Source organism: Apodemus sylvaticus, chromosome 4 (assembly GCF_947179515.1).
Source record: "Apodemus sylvaticus chromosome 4, mApoSyl1.1, whole genome shotgun sequence".
Lineage (NCBI taxonomy): Eukaryota > Metazoa > Chordata > Mammalia > Rodentia > Muridae > Apodemus > Apodemus sylvaticus.
The window spans coordinates 55,062,827-55,077,496 of NC_067475.1; the positions used below are offsets into that span (position 1 = coordinate 55,062,827).

General features: G+C 52.1%; 1 protein-coding gene across 1 annotated transcript in view; it reads left to right on the forward strand.

Annotated features, from left to right (window-relative positions):
• Positions 1-11,474: 11,474 nt before the first annotated feature.
• Celsr2 (cadherin EGF LAG seven-pass G-type receptor 2) overlaps positions 11,475-14,670 on the forward strand; it is a 24,642-nt gene continuing 21,446 nt past the window's right edge. Inside the window, exon 1 of the mRNA XM_052179439.1 lies at positions 11,475-14,670. This exon is cut by the window's right edge and continues 636 nt beyond it. Coding sequence (XP_052035399.1) covers positions 11,997-14,670 — 2,674 coding nt within the window. The 5' untranslated portion in view covers positions 11,475-11,996.

Here is a 14,670-nt window from a genome sequence, read left to right on the forward strand (position 1 = left end):
TCTCTGCCGTTCTCCTGGGCCTGAACTGCTCCCCCAATAAGGCTCCCTTGAGAGTGAGACAGAGCCCTTCAGCCAAGGTGTCAGTGAAGAGAGGGTGTATTTAGTAACGGCTTTTAGAAAACCTGGGGTTGTAACACAAATTATCAGGACAAGGATTGGGATCCTCTGTAAATTTATTCCTGCCTAAAGGCGGTGAAGCTTGGGGAGCAGTGTGATAGGGAAGCCCGCCAGCTCGCTCCTTCCCTAGGAAGGCTTCTCGCTCGCAAAGAGAGGCTGATTGTGGCAGCTGACACTCCCAACACGAGAGCCCCTAGGCTCAAAAGCACGAGCTTTGCTTATGAACCGAAGCTTCTGTCCTTGTGGACAGACCTGCCACACAACAGTTGTTTGCTGTGGTATCAGAGTCAGGGCAGAGGGGTACAGGACAGATCTGTCCTCGGAACTCCCACTGTGTCCTAATAGCTGGGCGCCCCGGGGAGGGTGGTATTCAAACTTCACCAGCTCCCTTTCATCTGTGATCTGTATCCTCGACTCTAATGACACCTTAGGTCAGTCTGGTGCTTGCCTCCTAGCAAGTTAGAGTGCTTCCTCTAGATGCTGCCTTTTATCTTTGTATGGTCCCAGAAGGTAGGGTGGGAACATGATTATACCTGTCCCAGAGTGGGAGAATGAGGTAGCGAGGCCAGGTGAGAGTCTGGCTCAGTGACTTTGAGAGGTTGGGAGCTGAGTATGACCTGGATTGTGACAGGCCTTCAGCTCCGCCCGCCTCAACTGCTTTGGCCCAGTACCAAGCAAGGAAAGAGGCCATGTGCTTTTATTTTTTTTATGTTTTGGCTAGGGGGTTGGTTAACTTTGCTCTGGGTAAGGCTATCAAAACTGGGTGCCTAGAAGGGTGAACAGTGTGGCTCTTTTGCCTGCTGTGCCAGCTGGGGGCCCCCAGGCAGGTTCCATGGCTTCAGCCCTGGGAAAACAGCCTGGACAAGAGGACAAAGCCAGGCTGCTCCCATTTGTAATTAATTCAGGACCAGAAATTCACATTCCCATAACCTTAACATTCAGTTGGAAGAAAAGCAGCTTGAACCGTGATCGGGGGGCTAGGCTGTCCAGCTTACAAGTCTGTTAGGCACGGCTAGGTGGTCGCGTGTTGTCTCGGCCTGACCTAGGTCTCCATAGCAGCATTCCCCACCCTGTCCTCTAACGTTAGCCACCAGGCCAGGTCCTGCCTTCCTGCGTCCGCTCGCTCTCCACCTTGCCAGTTTTCTGGGACTGCCTGCTCTTAGACTCTAGACACCCGGAGCAATCGGTCATTTCTCCCCACGTCAGTCTTCCCCAGAGTGGGCCAAATAGACTTAACAGAATGTGTGCCACCTTCCCAAAACTAGAGAGCAAAAAAGGCTGTCCTCCCACTCTTCATATATAAGATATGTTGCCAGGTGGACATTCAGTCCGACCATGTTGCTACGCTCCCTGGGAACAGAGGTCATGGAAAAATAGAACATAGTGTTGTGCGCTCAGGATGCCCGCTGCCGCGGCGGTTCTCAGCCTGTGGGTCACGACCCCTTGGCAAACCTGTTTGCTGAAATATTTACATTGTGTTCTGTAACTAGCAGAATTACAGTTATGAGGTAACAACATACATTTTATGGTTGTGGGCCACCACAACACGTGGAACTATATTAAAGGGCTGCAGCATTAGGAAGGCTGAGAACCACTGGGAGGGTGTGGCTTATTCCCCAGAGCGAACCTTACTCCTTTTTTGGAGCAGTGGCTCTGGCTGATGCAAGCCTTGTTGGGCTGACCCACCTGGAAGTACTTGGGAATGAGCCCAGATAACCTTGACTCCACCCTGGTAGTGCCTCCGCAGCCCATAGCCAATGCCCTCATCCCTGGCACCTTGACTGCCCCATCGCCAACCTCAGCTACCCGGGTTACCTCAGCGAACAACCCCCAGAGGCCCTGTGGAGTGAGTCAGAGCCCTGAGTCCCTCAGAAGTTTTTGGTTCCCACACCCAGGAATTCAAAGCCAAAATGCAGGTCTAGATACATGAAGTATCTGCCGGGACCTGATGCCTGTCCTAAGCACTGGTCATCAACTAGAGGGCATGCTTTCTGCCGACTCTGAAAGGTCAGGCGCGTGTGACAGGCCCAGCATTTCCTAGGGACTATACTGAGCTCGGCCTGCTGAACAGAGCAGCCAGAGCCTGTCAACCAGACACACCCCTAGGCTGAAACCCCACTCCCGGCAGCAGACTCCCTGCAGTTTGTTCAGCTTTAACTTTCCTGAAGCTCTTCCGGTTTATCCTGGGTCTATCAGATGCCCCCCCCCCCCAACTCCCATACCTCCAACTGGGGGCCTTGAGCAGTCCTGGCTGTGCTCCCAGGGTAAGTCTGACAGGCTGAGCTGGGATGGGCCCCAAAGAAATGAGTTACATGTCAGAGCCTGTGCCAGATTGAGGGGCCTCTGCCACTCTCCCAGCGTGGGGTTCCTCAATAGCCCCTCCCAGATAGGCACAAAAGGGGTGCATCCTTGCAGCCCCCACCTGCGCAGGGCCTGATTGAGCTTAAGGCTCCGCCTCTGATGTTGCCCTTTTAAGAGCCCTCCCAATGGGGGCGGGGTACTGCAAGCAGAGTCTTGCAGATACCCAGCTCTGTACAGCTCCCCTACCAAGGTGCCTGGAAAGACCTAGATCCTGGATCTCAAGGCTCTGGCCACAGCCTCGAGTTCTCGTGGTCAAGAGGCCTCTGTTCTGGAGAAGGATGGATTCTCTCTAGCTGCTCTAACTGGCTGGTCTGGAAAAGGGTGCATTTTGTAGCCTCATATCTAGTGAGACTGCCCCCCCCTTCCCCTACAGAAGCCTGCTGTCAGAAAGAGTCTGGGAAATTACATTTGTTGAGGTGTAAATTGCTGATAAGAAGGTATGACCCTAAGGCACACTTGGATTTTAAATTCTGAAACTGAAGAACTAAGCTCCTAGTTGAGAATAACATACACCTTCCATCTTGTGTTAGAGAAAACAATATCTTTTTACTCTTCCAAACCAGCCCTATCCCCTGTGCCTAGAGTCTGTCTCCTGGGTCTTATTCTTAAGCTGCTGTTCAGAAATGTCTTGTCTTTTCCTTTGCCTCCTCAATATCAGTCTGCTTACACTGCCCCGGTACCACTCTAACTGGCTCCTTTTATTCCTCAAAGATTCATTCTCAGGCGGGCGTTGCTTTCTATTCTACTGCCTCATCAGTATCCCCAACCCTCTGGTGTCTACCCACTTGAGAGGGAGTGCGGAATGCTCTGCTCCAGTTACATGAAAGCTGGAACTGCGAAGAAAAGGTCTGCGTTGAGGCTGAGGAAGCAGCTTGGGGGAAAAACATGGCACCTGATTCCATGTACTGATTCTAGAAACATCTGGTCTGCCTTGCCTTTCCATATGCCTGGCCTTCAGTGATGCGCGGGCCTCCCAAACATGCAGACCGAGCCCCTCTCCAGGAGCGCAAGCCCCAAGTGAGTCCCCCAACACATCCACATACACCCCTGCCCCAGACAGACAGCTTCCTGTTCCGTACCCCAGGCCAGTCCCACTGAGTTTTCACCAGGAGCTCTGCTTCCCATTGCTCTGCTGATCCTACAGGCCACAGCCCTGTCAGCCGTGATTCTCCTTCAGTAAGGACCGGCAACATGACTCAGCTGGTAAAGGTTCTTACTGCCGAGCATGGTGAGCAGAGTTCGATCTCCAGGACTCACATGTAGCAGGAGAGGATCAACTTCTGCAGGTTGTCCTCTGACCTCTGAAAGCACACATGTGTAGACAGTGAATACATCAAGGGGAGGGATCACAAAAATGTTCGCGGACATAGCCTGGTGGCAGCAGCCATCTCAGTCTACCCTGGAACTAGAGTCTCTTGCATCTGTGTTGTCCACCTGTGCACGCACGCCTCTGTCTGCTTTGACAACCCTAACAACTAAGTTAATGGAGGCATTGCTTTGGGGATTTTTACACAAGATTCAGCCCCAGGCTCCATCTTATCCTTTCTGTGCACAGATGACCTAAGCTGTGTACATGTGACAGATCACGTATGATCTTAGCTGCATCTGGGATGGACCTCACATCACTAATAGAATGCTAACTTTTTAAGTCATCCCTAACAAACATCCCTGGCACTGTGGATGGAGCCTGCTATGGTGAAGACATCCATGCCATCTTTACTTGAGCCCAGTTGACAGTTGGCACATTGGGCCTGCTACCTCCAGGTACAGCTAGCACAGAGAATGCAGTTTGTGGCTGAAGTGACACTCAACTGCCTACCAGATAGAAGTTCAAAGCAGGAAGGACACGTGACATGTGTGACATCCACCTATCCATTTGTTCATTTATTCATCTGATATTTATTGTCTGCTATGTGTCTGGTCATATGCTAGATGTGAGGTATTTGTAGGACACATTCTCCCTGGTCCTGAGGATACCAGTTGTTAAGCAGGTAAATTGACAGGTGCATACCCTGTGTGATTGCAAATTGCCATACCTGAAGAAAGGAGGCATTTAAGACTTCTCTCTGTTCAGCAACTGGAAGGAGGCTCAGGTCTCCAGAACAGAGTGATGAAGAGGGAGAGGCTAGACTACTTTAGATGGAGCTTTATGGGCTAACAATTTGGGGGTTTGTCCAGTGTGCAGCAGGGTAGGAGTCTCAGAAGGAAAGCAACATATTCAGACTTAAATTTGAAATGGGACTCTCTGTGAAGAACACCATGACGGGTCCTTAAATCAGGTATGTCCTTTTGGGGCTTGGTGGCATACACCTTTAATGCCAGCACTTGGGATGCAGAGGTAAGCAGATCTGTGAGTTGGAGTCCTGTGTGAGTTTTAGAACAGCCAAGGCTATGTAGAGAGATAAAGAGTTTCTGATACACACATACCATGCACCACATACACAGAGAGAGAGAGAGAGAGAGAGAGAGAGAGAGAGAGAGAGAGACAGACAGACAGACAGACAGACAGACAGAGAAATCTGGATTGTGGCACCTAAACAAGAAAACTAGCCTGGACCCTTCAGACTATGTCATTAAAAAGTAAAAGAAAATGGTGGGGAGGGAAGAGTGGAGGGGAGAGGGGAGGGGACACGACAGAAGAGGTGGCAAGATGACTCAGGGCAAAACAAACCTGCCAACCTAAGCTATCCCATGGTAGATAGAAGCTATGCCTGAATGTTGACCTCTGGCCTCCATAGGCATATCATTGTAAGCATGCACCTACACTCATGTAATACATTTTACATACTAAACATACACTAATAAAAAGTTAAAAAAGCAACATATGGTATGTACAAAACTCTGCTTTGAAAGCAGAAACTTCAAGAGAGAGTTTGTCTTGGATTGGAGATGAGATCATTCTAAAGGGTTCTCATTTATGTTCCTGGTTGTGACCATGGCAGAGCCCCTGTAGGCAAGGAGGAGGGAGAGGAGAGGACCCTGCGTCTCTGGCACAGCCTGTGAGGGGCCTAGAATACCAGTACTCCAAGCATGGTGAGAGAGAAAGCAGTGTCTGTCGTTATTGTACCTAGGGAGAGAATGTTTATTATAGTGTAAATTTTTTATTTTAACTTTTATTTTTTAAAAAAAAAAAGATTTATTTACGTTTTATTTATATGAGTACACTGCAGCTGTCTTCAGATACTCCAGAAGAGGACATCAGATCCCATTACAGATGGTTGTGAGCCACCATGTAGTTGCTGGGAATTGAACTCAGGGCCTCTGGCAGAGCAGTCAGTGCTCTTAACCACTGAGCCATCTCTCCAGCCCTAACTTTTTTTTTTTTTTTTTTGAGACATGTTCATGTGAATTCCAGGCTGGCTTTAAACTCCCTGTGCAGTCAGGAATCATCATGAATTTCTGATCTTCCAAGAATGTCCTTGAACTGCTTTCTGTTCTAACTCCTGAATGCTGGGACTTTGGGTTTGTACCACTGAGTCCAGGTTATGTAGGGCTGTGGACTAAACCGGGGCTTCAGGTGTGCTAGGCAAGCCTTCCACCAGTGGGGCTGCCCTCCCAACCTGTACGGCGCATGTTTGGTTTTGTTTGGTTTGTTTTAGAGACAGGGTCTCACTGTGTAGCTCTGGCTAGCCTGGAACTTGCTCTACAGACTGTGTTGACTTTGAACATGGAGCGCTGGCATTAACAGCATGTGCCAGCACACACTTCTCCCCATCCTCCCTTCTGCAGTGCTCCCTGAGCCTTGGGTGATGGTAGGAGGACGGGGATGTCCTGTTTACGGCCGAGCACTCGTTAGTTGTTCTTAGCAGTTTGTCCATTCTGATCCTCTGCATTAATTAACTCTAAAGAAACATCTCTGGCCAAAACTGACAGCAGTGCTAACCCATTGATAGAAACATAAAGATTTAGAAGGCAGCTTAACAATGTGACCCTTCAGGGAAACAGCAGCAATAGGTTCCCCTGGGGCCTATGTCCTTCACATCCATGGGCTTTTGACCAGGTTTACAGTGCCTGGCATGAATCCCCTCATGTGAAATCCTATCCTCAAATCCAATCAGAAATCAGTTGGTTACTAATAACTTTCATGCCACTGTTGTACTCGTGGATATATCTTACCTGGCAGGTCACTCCTTCAGGATTATCGCTGTGGCAGGCCACTGATGACCTTTCTCCCCTAGTGCCCTGTACAGCACCTTCTGGCACCATGAAAGCTAGCCAGCAGGGAAGACGTTTTCAGGTCAGTTCTAGGTACAATCCTTTATGCCTTCCAATTAAAGTGTGTGTGTGTCTTCAGCAATAGGGTGTATTCATTTCTGTTTGCTTCTTATTTTGAGACAGATCTCACTATATAGCCTTGGCTGGCCTGGGACAACCTATGTAGACCAAGTTGGACTCATTGCTTCTGCCTCTCCGGTACTGGGGCTGAAGGCATGCACCCAGCAGCGATCGAGTCTCACGGAGTATTTCTCATGAACAATCAGAGCAATGGCAACAGCATGTAGTCTGGGGAGCTCTGTGGCCTGTCTGACCGGTAATCCACAGGGAGAGGTATACGTCACCAGCCAGGGCATTTCCATTTAACAGCATGTCTTCTAGGAGAAGCATTGTCCGCCCTTGCAGTGATGTGCTCAAGCCTTAATACACACACACACACACACACACACACACACACACACCCCACACTCTTCTGATTAACTTACAACGTAGTAGGTTTGCATGAAGGATTTTCAAACATCCTCTGTCTGGGCTAACCCATCCCACTCTGCCTTCTCTTTTGTCCCCCACCCTCACTTAATAACTTTTGTTTTTTAAACTCAGTCTGTTGTGGCTGTCCTGGATCTCAGTATGTAGATCAGGCTGGCCCTGAACCTGAACTCACAGAGATTCTCCTGCCTCTGCCTTCTGAGTGCTAGGATTAAAGAGATGTACCATGCCCAGGCCAAGAGAGCTTACATCGTAAACCTCAAGCAGGAAGCGGAGGGACTGAGAACTCAAAATGATTCTAACAGTCTTAAAGCCCACTTCCAGGAACAAACTCCCAACAACAAAACTGAACCTTCTAAACCTACCAAGCAGTGCTAGAAATGGGGACCTGTTATTCAGATGCCAAAGAGGGCACCCCATTCAAACCACCCCTGTGTGTGTGTGTGTGTGTGTGTGTGTGTGTGTGTGTATGTGTGTGTGTGTGTGTGTGTATACACTCAGCTATTTGTTCCACAGTCCCAGCTTTTCAAGTTACTGGCGGGTCTACCGCCAGTCTCCACCTCCCCAGTGTTGGGATTATAAAGTAGACAGACGGACACTTAGTTGGTGTTTCATGGAACTCAGGTCTTCATGATTACAAGGCAAGCATTTTACCTGCTTGCCTCCCTGACTCGGTTGCTCCAGAAACATTCTGTCTAAGCTACCCCAGATCCACCCTATACCAGTATGAACTAGCAATAGGCCAAGCGCCTAGTCTCCTATACAGTACAATACCTCCATGAAGCAGGAGGTTGCAGCACTGGTGCAGCCCTTTCTGAGCCTCCCAGTGATGAATAGAAGACTTGGAACTTTCCCTCCTGTTTTGGGGAAGGTGGAAAGGGCTGAAGAAGTGAGAGAGGAGACAGCTGTCTGTCCCCAAGGGCCTGACTGAGGCTGGGGGGGGGGGGGGGGAATTAAGTACTATTTGCCAAATATGTGTGGAGATGAAAGAAGGGAGGGTTCCTTACATCCCCCAGCCTATCTACCTTGAGGAGAAAGGCCACTTTCTTGGAGGAAGATCAGGAGTGTTTCCTGGCAGCCTTGCCCCCTCCCAGGTCCACCCCGGCTGGATTTCAGAGCCATGGCCACATTCTAGAGTCAGAGTTGCTCTGTGCTCTACCCAGCAGGCCATTTCAGGCCCACCGGGGGCCAGATGAGCGGTGGAAGAGCTACAGTTTCTCCATGTGTTGGCTTGGGCCTTCATCAAAACCAAGTCTCATTACCCAACCACAATTCAAAGGATAATTAACAGACGGTATAATTCCCAAGCGTTCTCTGGACCACATGCCTGTGAAATGAAGAGCAAAACTACCCACACGATCCCCAGAAACCATGATCTGAGGAGGTCAGGAGAGGCAGAGCCCTGTGGAGAGCACTTATACCAGCCCTCTGGAGTGACTGTGCAGAGGAAGGAAGCTCATCTTGGGCCAGACTGTAGGTTACTCCAGCAGCCAAGAGTCCTCCACCAGCCCTGCCCACCACCACTACCAGAAAAATAGTCCAACGTAATCCTTCTACCCAGCTTCTCTTATATTCTCCTGCAGAGAGAGAAGCACCGGCTCACCCTGGCATAGCTCTGAGGTCACATGGGGGTTCTCTGGTCTACAGCAAAGGGAAGTCTTTTACTGTAGCTAGCTGTCACTGTGTGGCCAGAAGGTGACCGTGGGCAAGGGTAGCTGGCTCTGTGCCTGCTCTCCTGTCCTAAGGGTCCCTGAGTCCACAGAGCAGCCCAGGGGCCCGGATCTCACTCCTGGGTAGCTTTTTGTCTGCTTAGAGCTGGAGCCTTGGGGCTCAGAGCTGACAGTCCCTGAGCCCCTCGGTGGAAGAAAAGCAGCATTTCCCCAAAGCTGCATCTTGGCTATGGCTCACACCTTTAATCCTGGGGAGGCAGAGGGAGGCTGAACTCTATGAGTTTAAGGCCAGCCTGGTTTATAGAGCAAGTTCCAGGCCAGTCAAGGCTACACAATGAGACTCTGCCAAAACAGAAAGAAAGAGAGAAAGGAAGGAAGGAAGGAAGGAAGGAAGGAAGGAAGGAAGGAAGGAAGGAAGGAAGGAAGGAAGAAAGGAAGAGTTTGAGGCCAGCCTGGTCTACAGAGTGAGTTCCAGGACAGCCAGAGCTATACAGAGAAACCCTGTCTCGAAAAAACAAAAACAAGCCGTGTGATGGTGGTGCACGCCTTTAATCCCAGCACGCTGGGAGGCAAAGGCAGGTGGATTTCTGAGTTCGAGGCCAGCCTGGTCTACAGAGTGAGTTCCAGGACAGCCAGGGCTATACAGAGAAACCCTGTCTCGAAAAAACCAAATCCAAAAAACAAACAAAAAACAACAACAAAACAAAACAAAAAAACAAAAACAAACAAACAAACAAAAAGCCGGGTGGTGGTGGCACATGCCTTTGATCCCAGCACTTGGGAGGCAGAGGCAGGCAGATTTCTGAGTTTGAGGCCAGCCTGGTCTACAGAGTGAGTTCCAGGACAGCCAGGGCTATACAGAGAAACCCTGTCTCAAAAAAGAGAAAAAGAAAATGAGAAAGAAAGAAAGAAAGAAAGAAAGAAAGAAAGAAAGAAAGAAAGAAAGAAAGAAAGAAAAGAAAAAAGAAATTTAAAGACGCCTCATACACATGTACTAAGACAATGAATTAGTAAGAAATTGAAAAAACATTGCAAGTACATGTAATAAAATAAATTTATTAATTAATTAATTGATCAATTAAATTTTGAGACAAAGTCTCACTATGTATGGCCCTAAACTCACAGAAATCCACCTGCCTCTTCCTCCCAAATGAGTGCTGTGATTGAAGGTGTATGCTGCTACACCCAGCTTAAAATTTTTTTTTGTATGTGTAGGGGTATTTTGTCTGCATATATGTTTATGCTCTGAGTCTATGCAGGCCAGAAGAGAGCACTGGATCCCCCTGGGGTTAAGGTGACAGCTGGTGATGAGCTGCCATGTGTGTGCTCTTAACCACTGCTCCATCTCTCCAGACCCTAAAAGTTCTACTAAATAATCCATCCCACCCACCAGCCCGGGACTAGAGGATTAACCTAGAGCTCTGTATAGCTAGTCCAGGTAGCTGCAATCTGTAGCTAAGGATGAACTTGAATTCCTGATGTGCTTGCCTTTGCTTCCCAAGTGCTAGGCTATCGCCCCAGCTGGTTCCACCAGACCCCATTCAGCTCCTCAGTCTTGTATGCTGCAATCTCTCTACCCGCTGAGCTATCTCCTCACTCAAGACTTCTGAAAATCAATTACTTTATTCAAGTCCCTCATTCTAGGAAAGGTCCTGTAGCTAGCATGTGAGAGTTGCCTCCTCTTTCATACAATTTGGCACCCCTCATTTCTCAGGGTAACGAGTTACCCAGCCTTACTTCCATGTGCTTTGGTCCCAGCTTCTTGTGTGAACCTCTCTCATGGGTAGATTCACCAGTTCTTTCCAGAAGGTTCTGGGGTGGCAATTCATGAAGGGCTCAGCAGTCCGGTGCAACAGGCAAGGCCATTTGCTAGTTATAAAGCGGTGGGTAGGAGGAGGACAGCCGCTGGACATTGATCTGGGAGGGAGGAGGGATAAAGAAAAAGGAACGAGTCCTAAGGCCCACGAAACTTGGGTCCCCTGGAGCCAACTCAGCTGGCCCCAGGAATCTGGTAGCATCAGTGTAGTTGTTGCTCTGGGCACACTAGTTCACTTCTCTGACCTGCCGTGTGGTGCCCAAGACGTATCCGAAATGAGCTTAGGGGTCCTTTTGTCCAAGATATCCAAGTTAGAGCACAACTTCCGGTATCTGGGGGAGACTTCGTAGTGTCGAGCGAAGTCTTCTTTACTTCTGACCCGGGATGAGGCAGAATGAGGCAGCAATGAGGGCTCTCAGGGATCATAAGACTGGAAAGTTGCCAGGGTGTGTCTATGTCTACCCACCTCCCACCCCTGTTCGCCTTCTGCAGACATTCAGACTGTTTTGAAAGAGCACTAGCATAGAACTCTATAAAAGTATCAAGTCTCTGTGTGGCTTCTGATTGTTCCTTCCTCTTTAAGCTGTAGTAGGAATCCAGAACTGGCAAGGAGCAAGTCTGATGTGCTGGGAGAAAAAAATGCTACTAGAGGCGGGAATCTTACATAGAGCAACCATGCAGAAGAGGGCGCTGGGTGGGGCCCACCTCCTTCAGCGCGTTGGGCGTCGCCGCTTTAAGACCGCGGCGGCGCGAGCAGGTCTATGGTAATGAGCCGCCGCTGCCACCGCCGCCGCTCTGCAGAGCTCGCCCGCCCGCCCGGGAGGCGAGGGAACGCGGGTCTGGGCCCGGTACCGCGGCGACCGGCAGCTGCCGCGGCAGGGACGCAGGGCGCGAGCGGGTGGCGCAGGGCGGTCGTTGGCAGCCGGGCCCGGGCCGGAGCGTGCGGCTCCGCATACGCAGGTGGGCGATCTCACGCGGGCGGAGGGGACATTCTGGGGCTCGGGACCCGGGGACCGGGCAGAGCCAGAGATCCTCGCGGCCCGCGGGCGCAGGTAGAGAGCGCCCAGAGCGCAGGTGGAAACGCAGTGTGAACCCGCAGTGGTCGCGGTGACACGGGAGCGGGCCAGGCTTCGAGAGTGGTGGGAGCCCGGCGCAGCGTGGGCTGAGAGCGCGGCCCCGCCGAGCCATCTGGGTGCAGGCCCAGTGGGACGTACAGGTGGCCCCCGGGGACCGGCGCCCCGGCCCGGGCATGAGGCGCGGCGGGGCCGGCAGGAGCCGGAGGAAGAGCCGCCGCGGCTGTTGACCCGGCTGGCCGGGAGCAGGGAGAGATGCGGAGCCGGGCTGCCAGCGCCCCCCTCCCAACGCCACTGCTGCCGCTGCTACTGCTGTTGCTGCTGCTGCCACCGTCGCCACTACTGGGAGATCAAGTGGGGCCCTGTCGTTCTCTGGGGTCCGGGGGACGCAGCTCCTCTGGAGCCTGCGCCCCCGTGGGCTGGCTCTGCCCAGCCTCTGCCTCGAACCTCTGGCTCTACACCAGTCGCTGCAGAGATTCGGGCATTGAGCTGACCGGCCACCTGGTGCCCCACCACGATGGCCTGAGGGTTTGGTGTCCAGAATCAGGGGCTCATATTCCTCTTCCGCCCTCCTCTGAAGGCTGCCCCTGGAGCTGTCGTCTCCTGGGTATCGGAGGACACCTTTCTCCACAAGGCACTCTGACCCTGCCTCAAGAGCACCCTTGCTTAAAGGCCCCACGGCTCAGATGCCAGTCTTGCAAGCTGGCACAGGCCCCAGGGCTCAGGGCTGGGGAAGGCTCACCAGAGGAATCTCTGGGTGGGCGCAGGAAGAGGAACGTGAATACAGCTCCCCAGTTCCAGCCTCCCAGCTACCAGGCCACAGTGCCTGAGAACCAGCCTGCTGGTACCTCTGTTGCTTCCTTAAGAGCCATTGATCCAGATGAGGGTGAGGCGGGTCGGCTTGAGTACACCATGGACGCCCTCTTTGATAGCCGCTCCAATCATTTCTTCTCCTTGGACCCGATCACCGGTGCTGTCACCACAGCTGAGGAGCTGGATCGGGAGACCAAGAGCACCCACGTCTTCAGGGTCACTGCACAGGATCATGGTATGCCCCGACGGAGTGCGTTGGCCACACTGACCATCTTAGTGACTGACACCAATGATCACGACCCTGTTTTTGAGCAGCAAGAATACAAGGAGAGCCTCAGGGAGAACCTGGAGGTTGGCTATGAGGTGCTGACAGTCAGGGCCACCGATGGCGATGCCCCTCCTAATGCCAACATTCTGTACCGCCTCCTGGAGGGGGCTGGAGGTAACCCCTCAGAAGTCTTTGAGATCGATCCTCGCTCTGGGGTGATCCGAACCCGTGGCCCTGTAGATCGGGAAGAAGTGGAATCCTACAAGCTGATCGTGGAGGCGAGTGACCAGGGTCGGGACCCAGGCCCGCGGAGTTCCACCGCGGTCGTTTTCCTGTCCGTGGAAGACGACAATGACAACGCGCCCCAGTTTAGTGAGAAGCGTTATGTGGTTCAGGTGCGAGAGGATGTGACCCCAGGAGCCCCCGTTCTCCGCGTCACAGCCTCGGATAGAGACAAGGGCAGCAATGCCTTGGTGCACTATAGCATCATGAGTGGCAATGCTCGGGGACAGTTCTACCTGGATGCCCAGACTGGAGCCCTGGATGTGGTAAGCCCACTTGACTACGAGACAACCAAAGAATATACACTACGGATACGGGCTCAGGATGGTGGCCGTCCCCCACTTTCCAACGTCTCTGGTCTAGTAACAGTGCAAGTGCTAGACATCAATGATAACGCCCCCATCTTTGTCAGCACCCCTTTCCAGGCCACTGTCCTAGAGAGCGTCCCTTTAGGCTACCTAGTTCTGCACGTCCAGGCAATCGATGCTGATGCTGGTGATAATGCCCGCCTCGAATATAGCCTGGCTGGGGTTGGGCATGACTTCCCCTTCACCATCAACAATGGCACGGGCTGGATCTCTGTGGCTGCAGAGTTGGACCGGGAAGAGGTTGATTTCTACAGCTTCGGTGTGGAAGCCCGGGACCACGGCACCCCAGCGCTCACTGCCTCCGCCAGTGTCAGCGTGACCATCCTGGACGTCAATGACAACAATCCAACCTTTACGCAGCCAGAGTACACCGTGCGTCTCAACGAGGATGCCGCCGTGGGCACCAGCGTGGTGACAGTGTCAGCCGTGGATCGAGATGCTCACAGTGTCATTACCTACCAGATCACCAGCGGCAACACCCGCAACCGCTTCTCCATCACCAGCCAAAGCGGCGGTGGCCTGGTCTCCCTCGCCTTACCACTGGACTACAAACTGGAGCGGCAGTACGTGCTGGCAGTGACTGCGTCCGATGGCACAAGGCAGGACACAGCCCAGATCGTGGTGAATGTCACCGATGCCAACACCCACCGTCCCGTCTTCCAGAGCTCCCACTATACAGTCAACGTTAATGAAGACCGGCCAGCAGGCACCACGGTGGTGCTGATCAGTGCCACGGACGAGGACACGGGGGAGAACGCCCGCATCACCTACTTCATGGAGGACAGCATCCCCCAGTTCCGAATCGATGCAGACACTGGAGCTGTCACCACCCAGGCTGAGCTGGACTATGAGGACCAGGTGTCCTACACTCTAGCCATCACTGCTCGGGACAACGGCATTCCCCAGAAGTCTGACACCACCTACCTGGAGATCCTGGTGAATGACGTAAATGACAACGCTCCCCAGTTCCTCAGAGATTCCTACCAGGGGAGTGTCTACGAGGACGTGCCACCCTTCACCAGTGTCCTGCAGATCTCAGCCACCGATCGTGACTCCGGTCTGAACGGCAGGGTTTTCTACACCTTCCAAGGAGGAGATGATGGAGACGGCGACTTCATTGTAGAGTCAACGTCGGGCATCGTGCGCACGCTGCGGAGGCTGGATCGGGAGAACGTGGCCCAGTACATCTTGAGGGCAT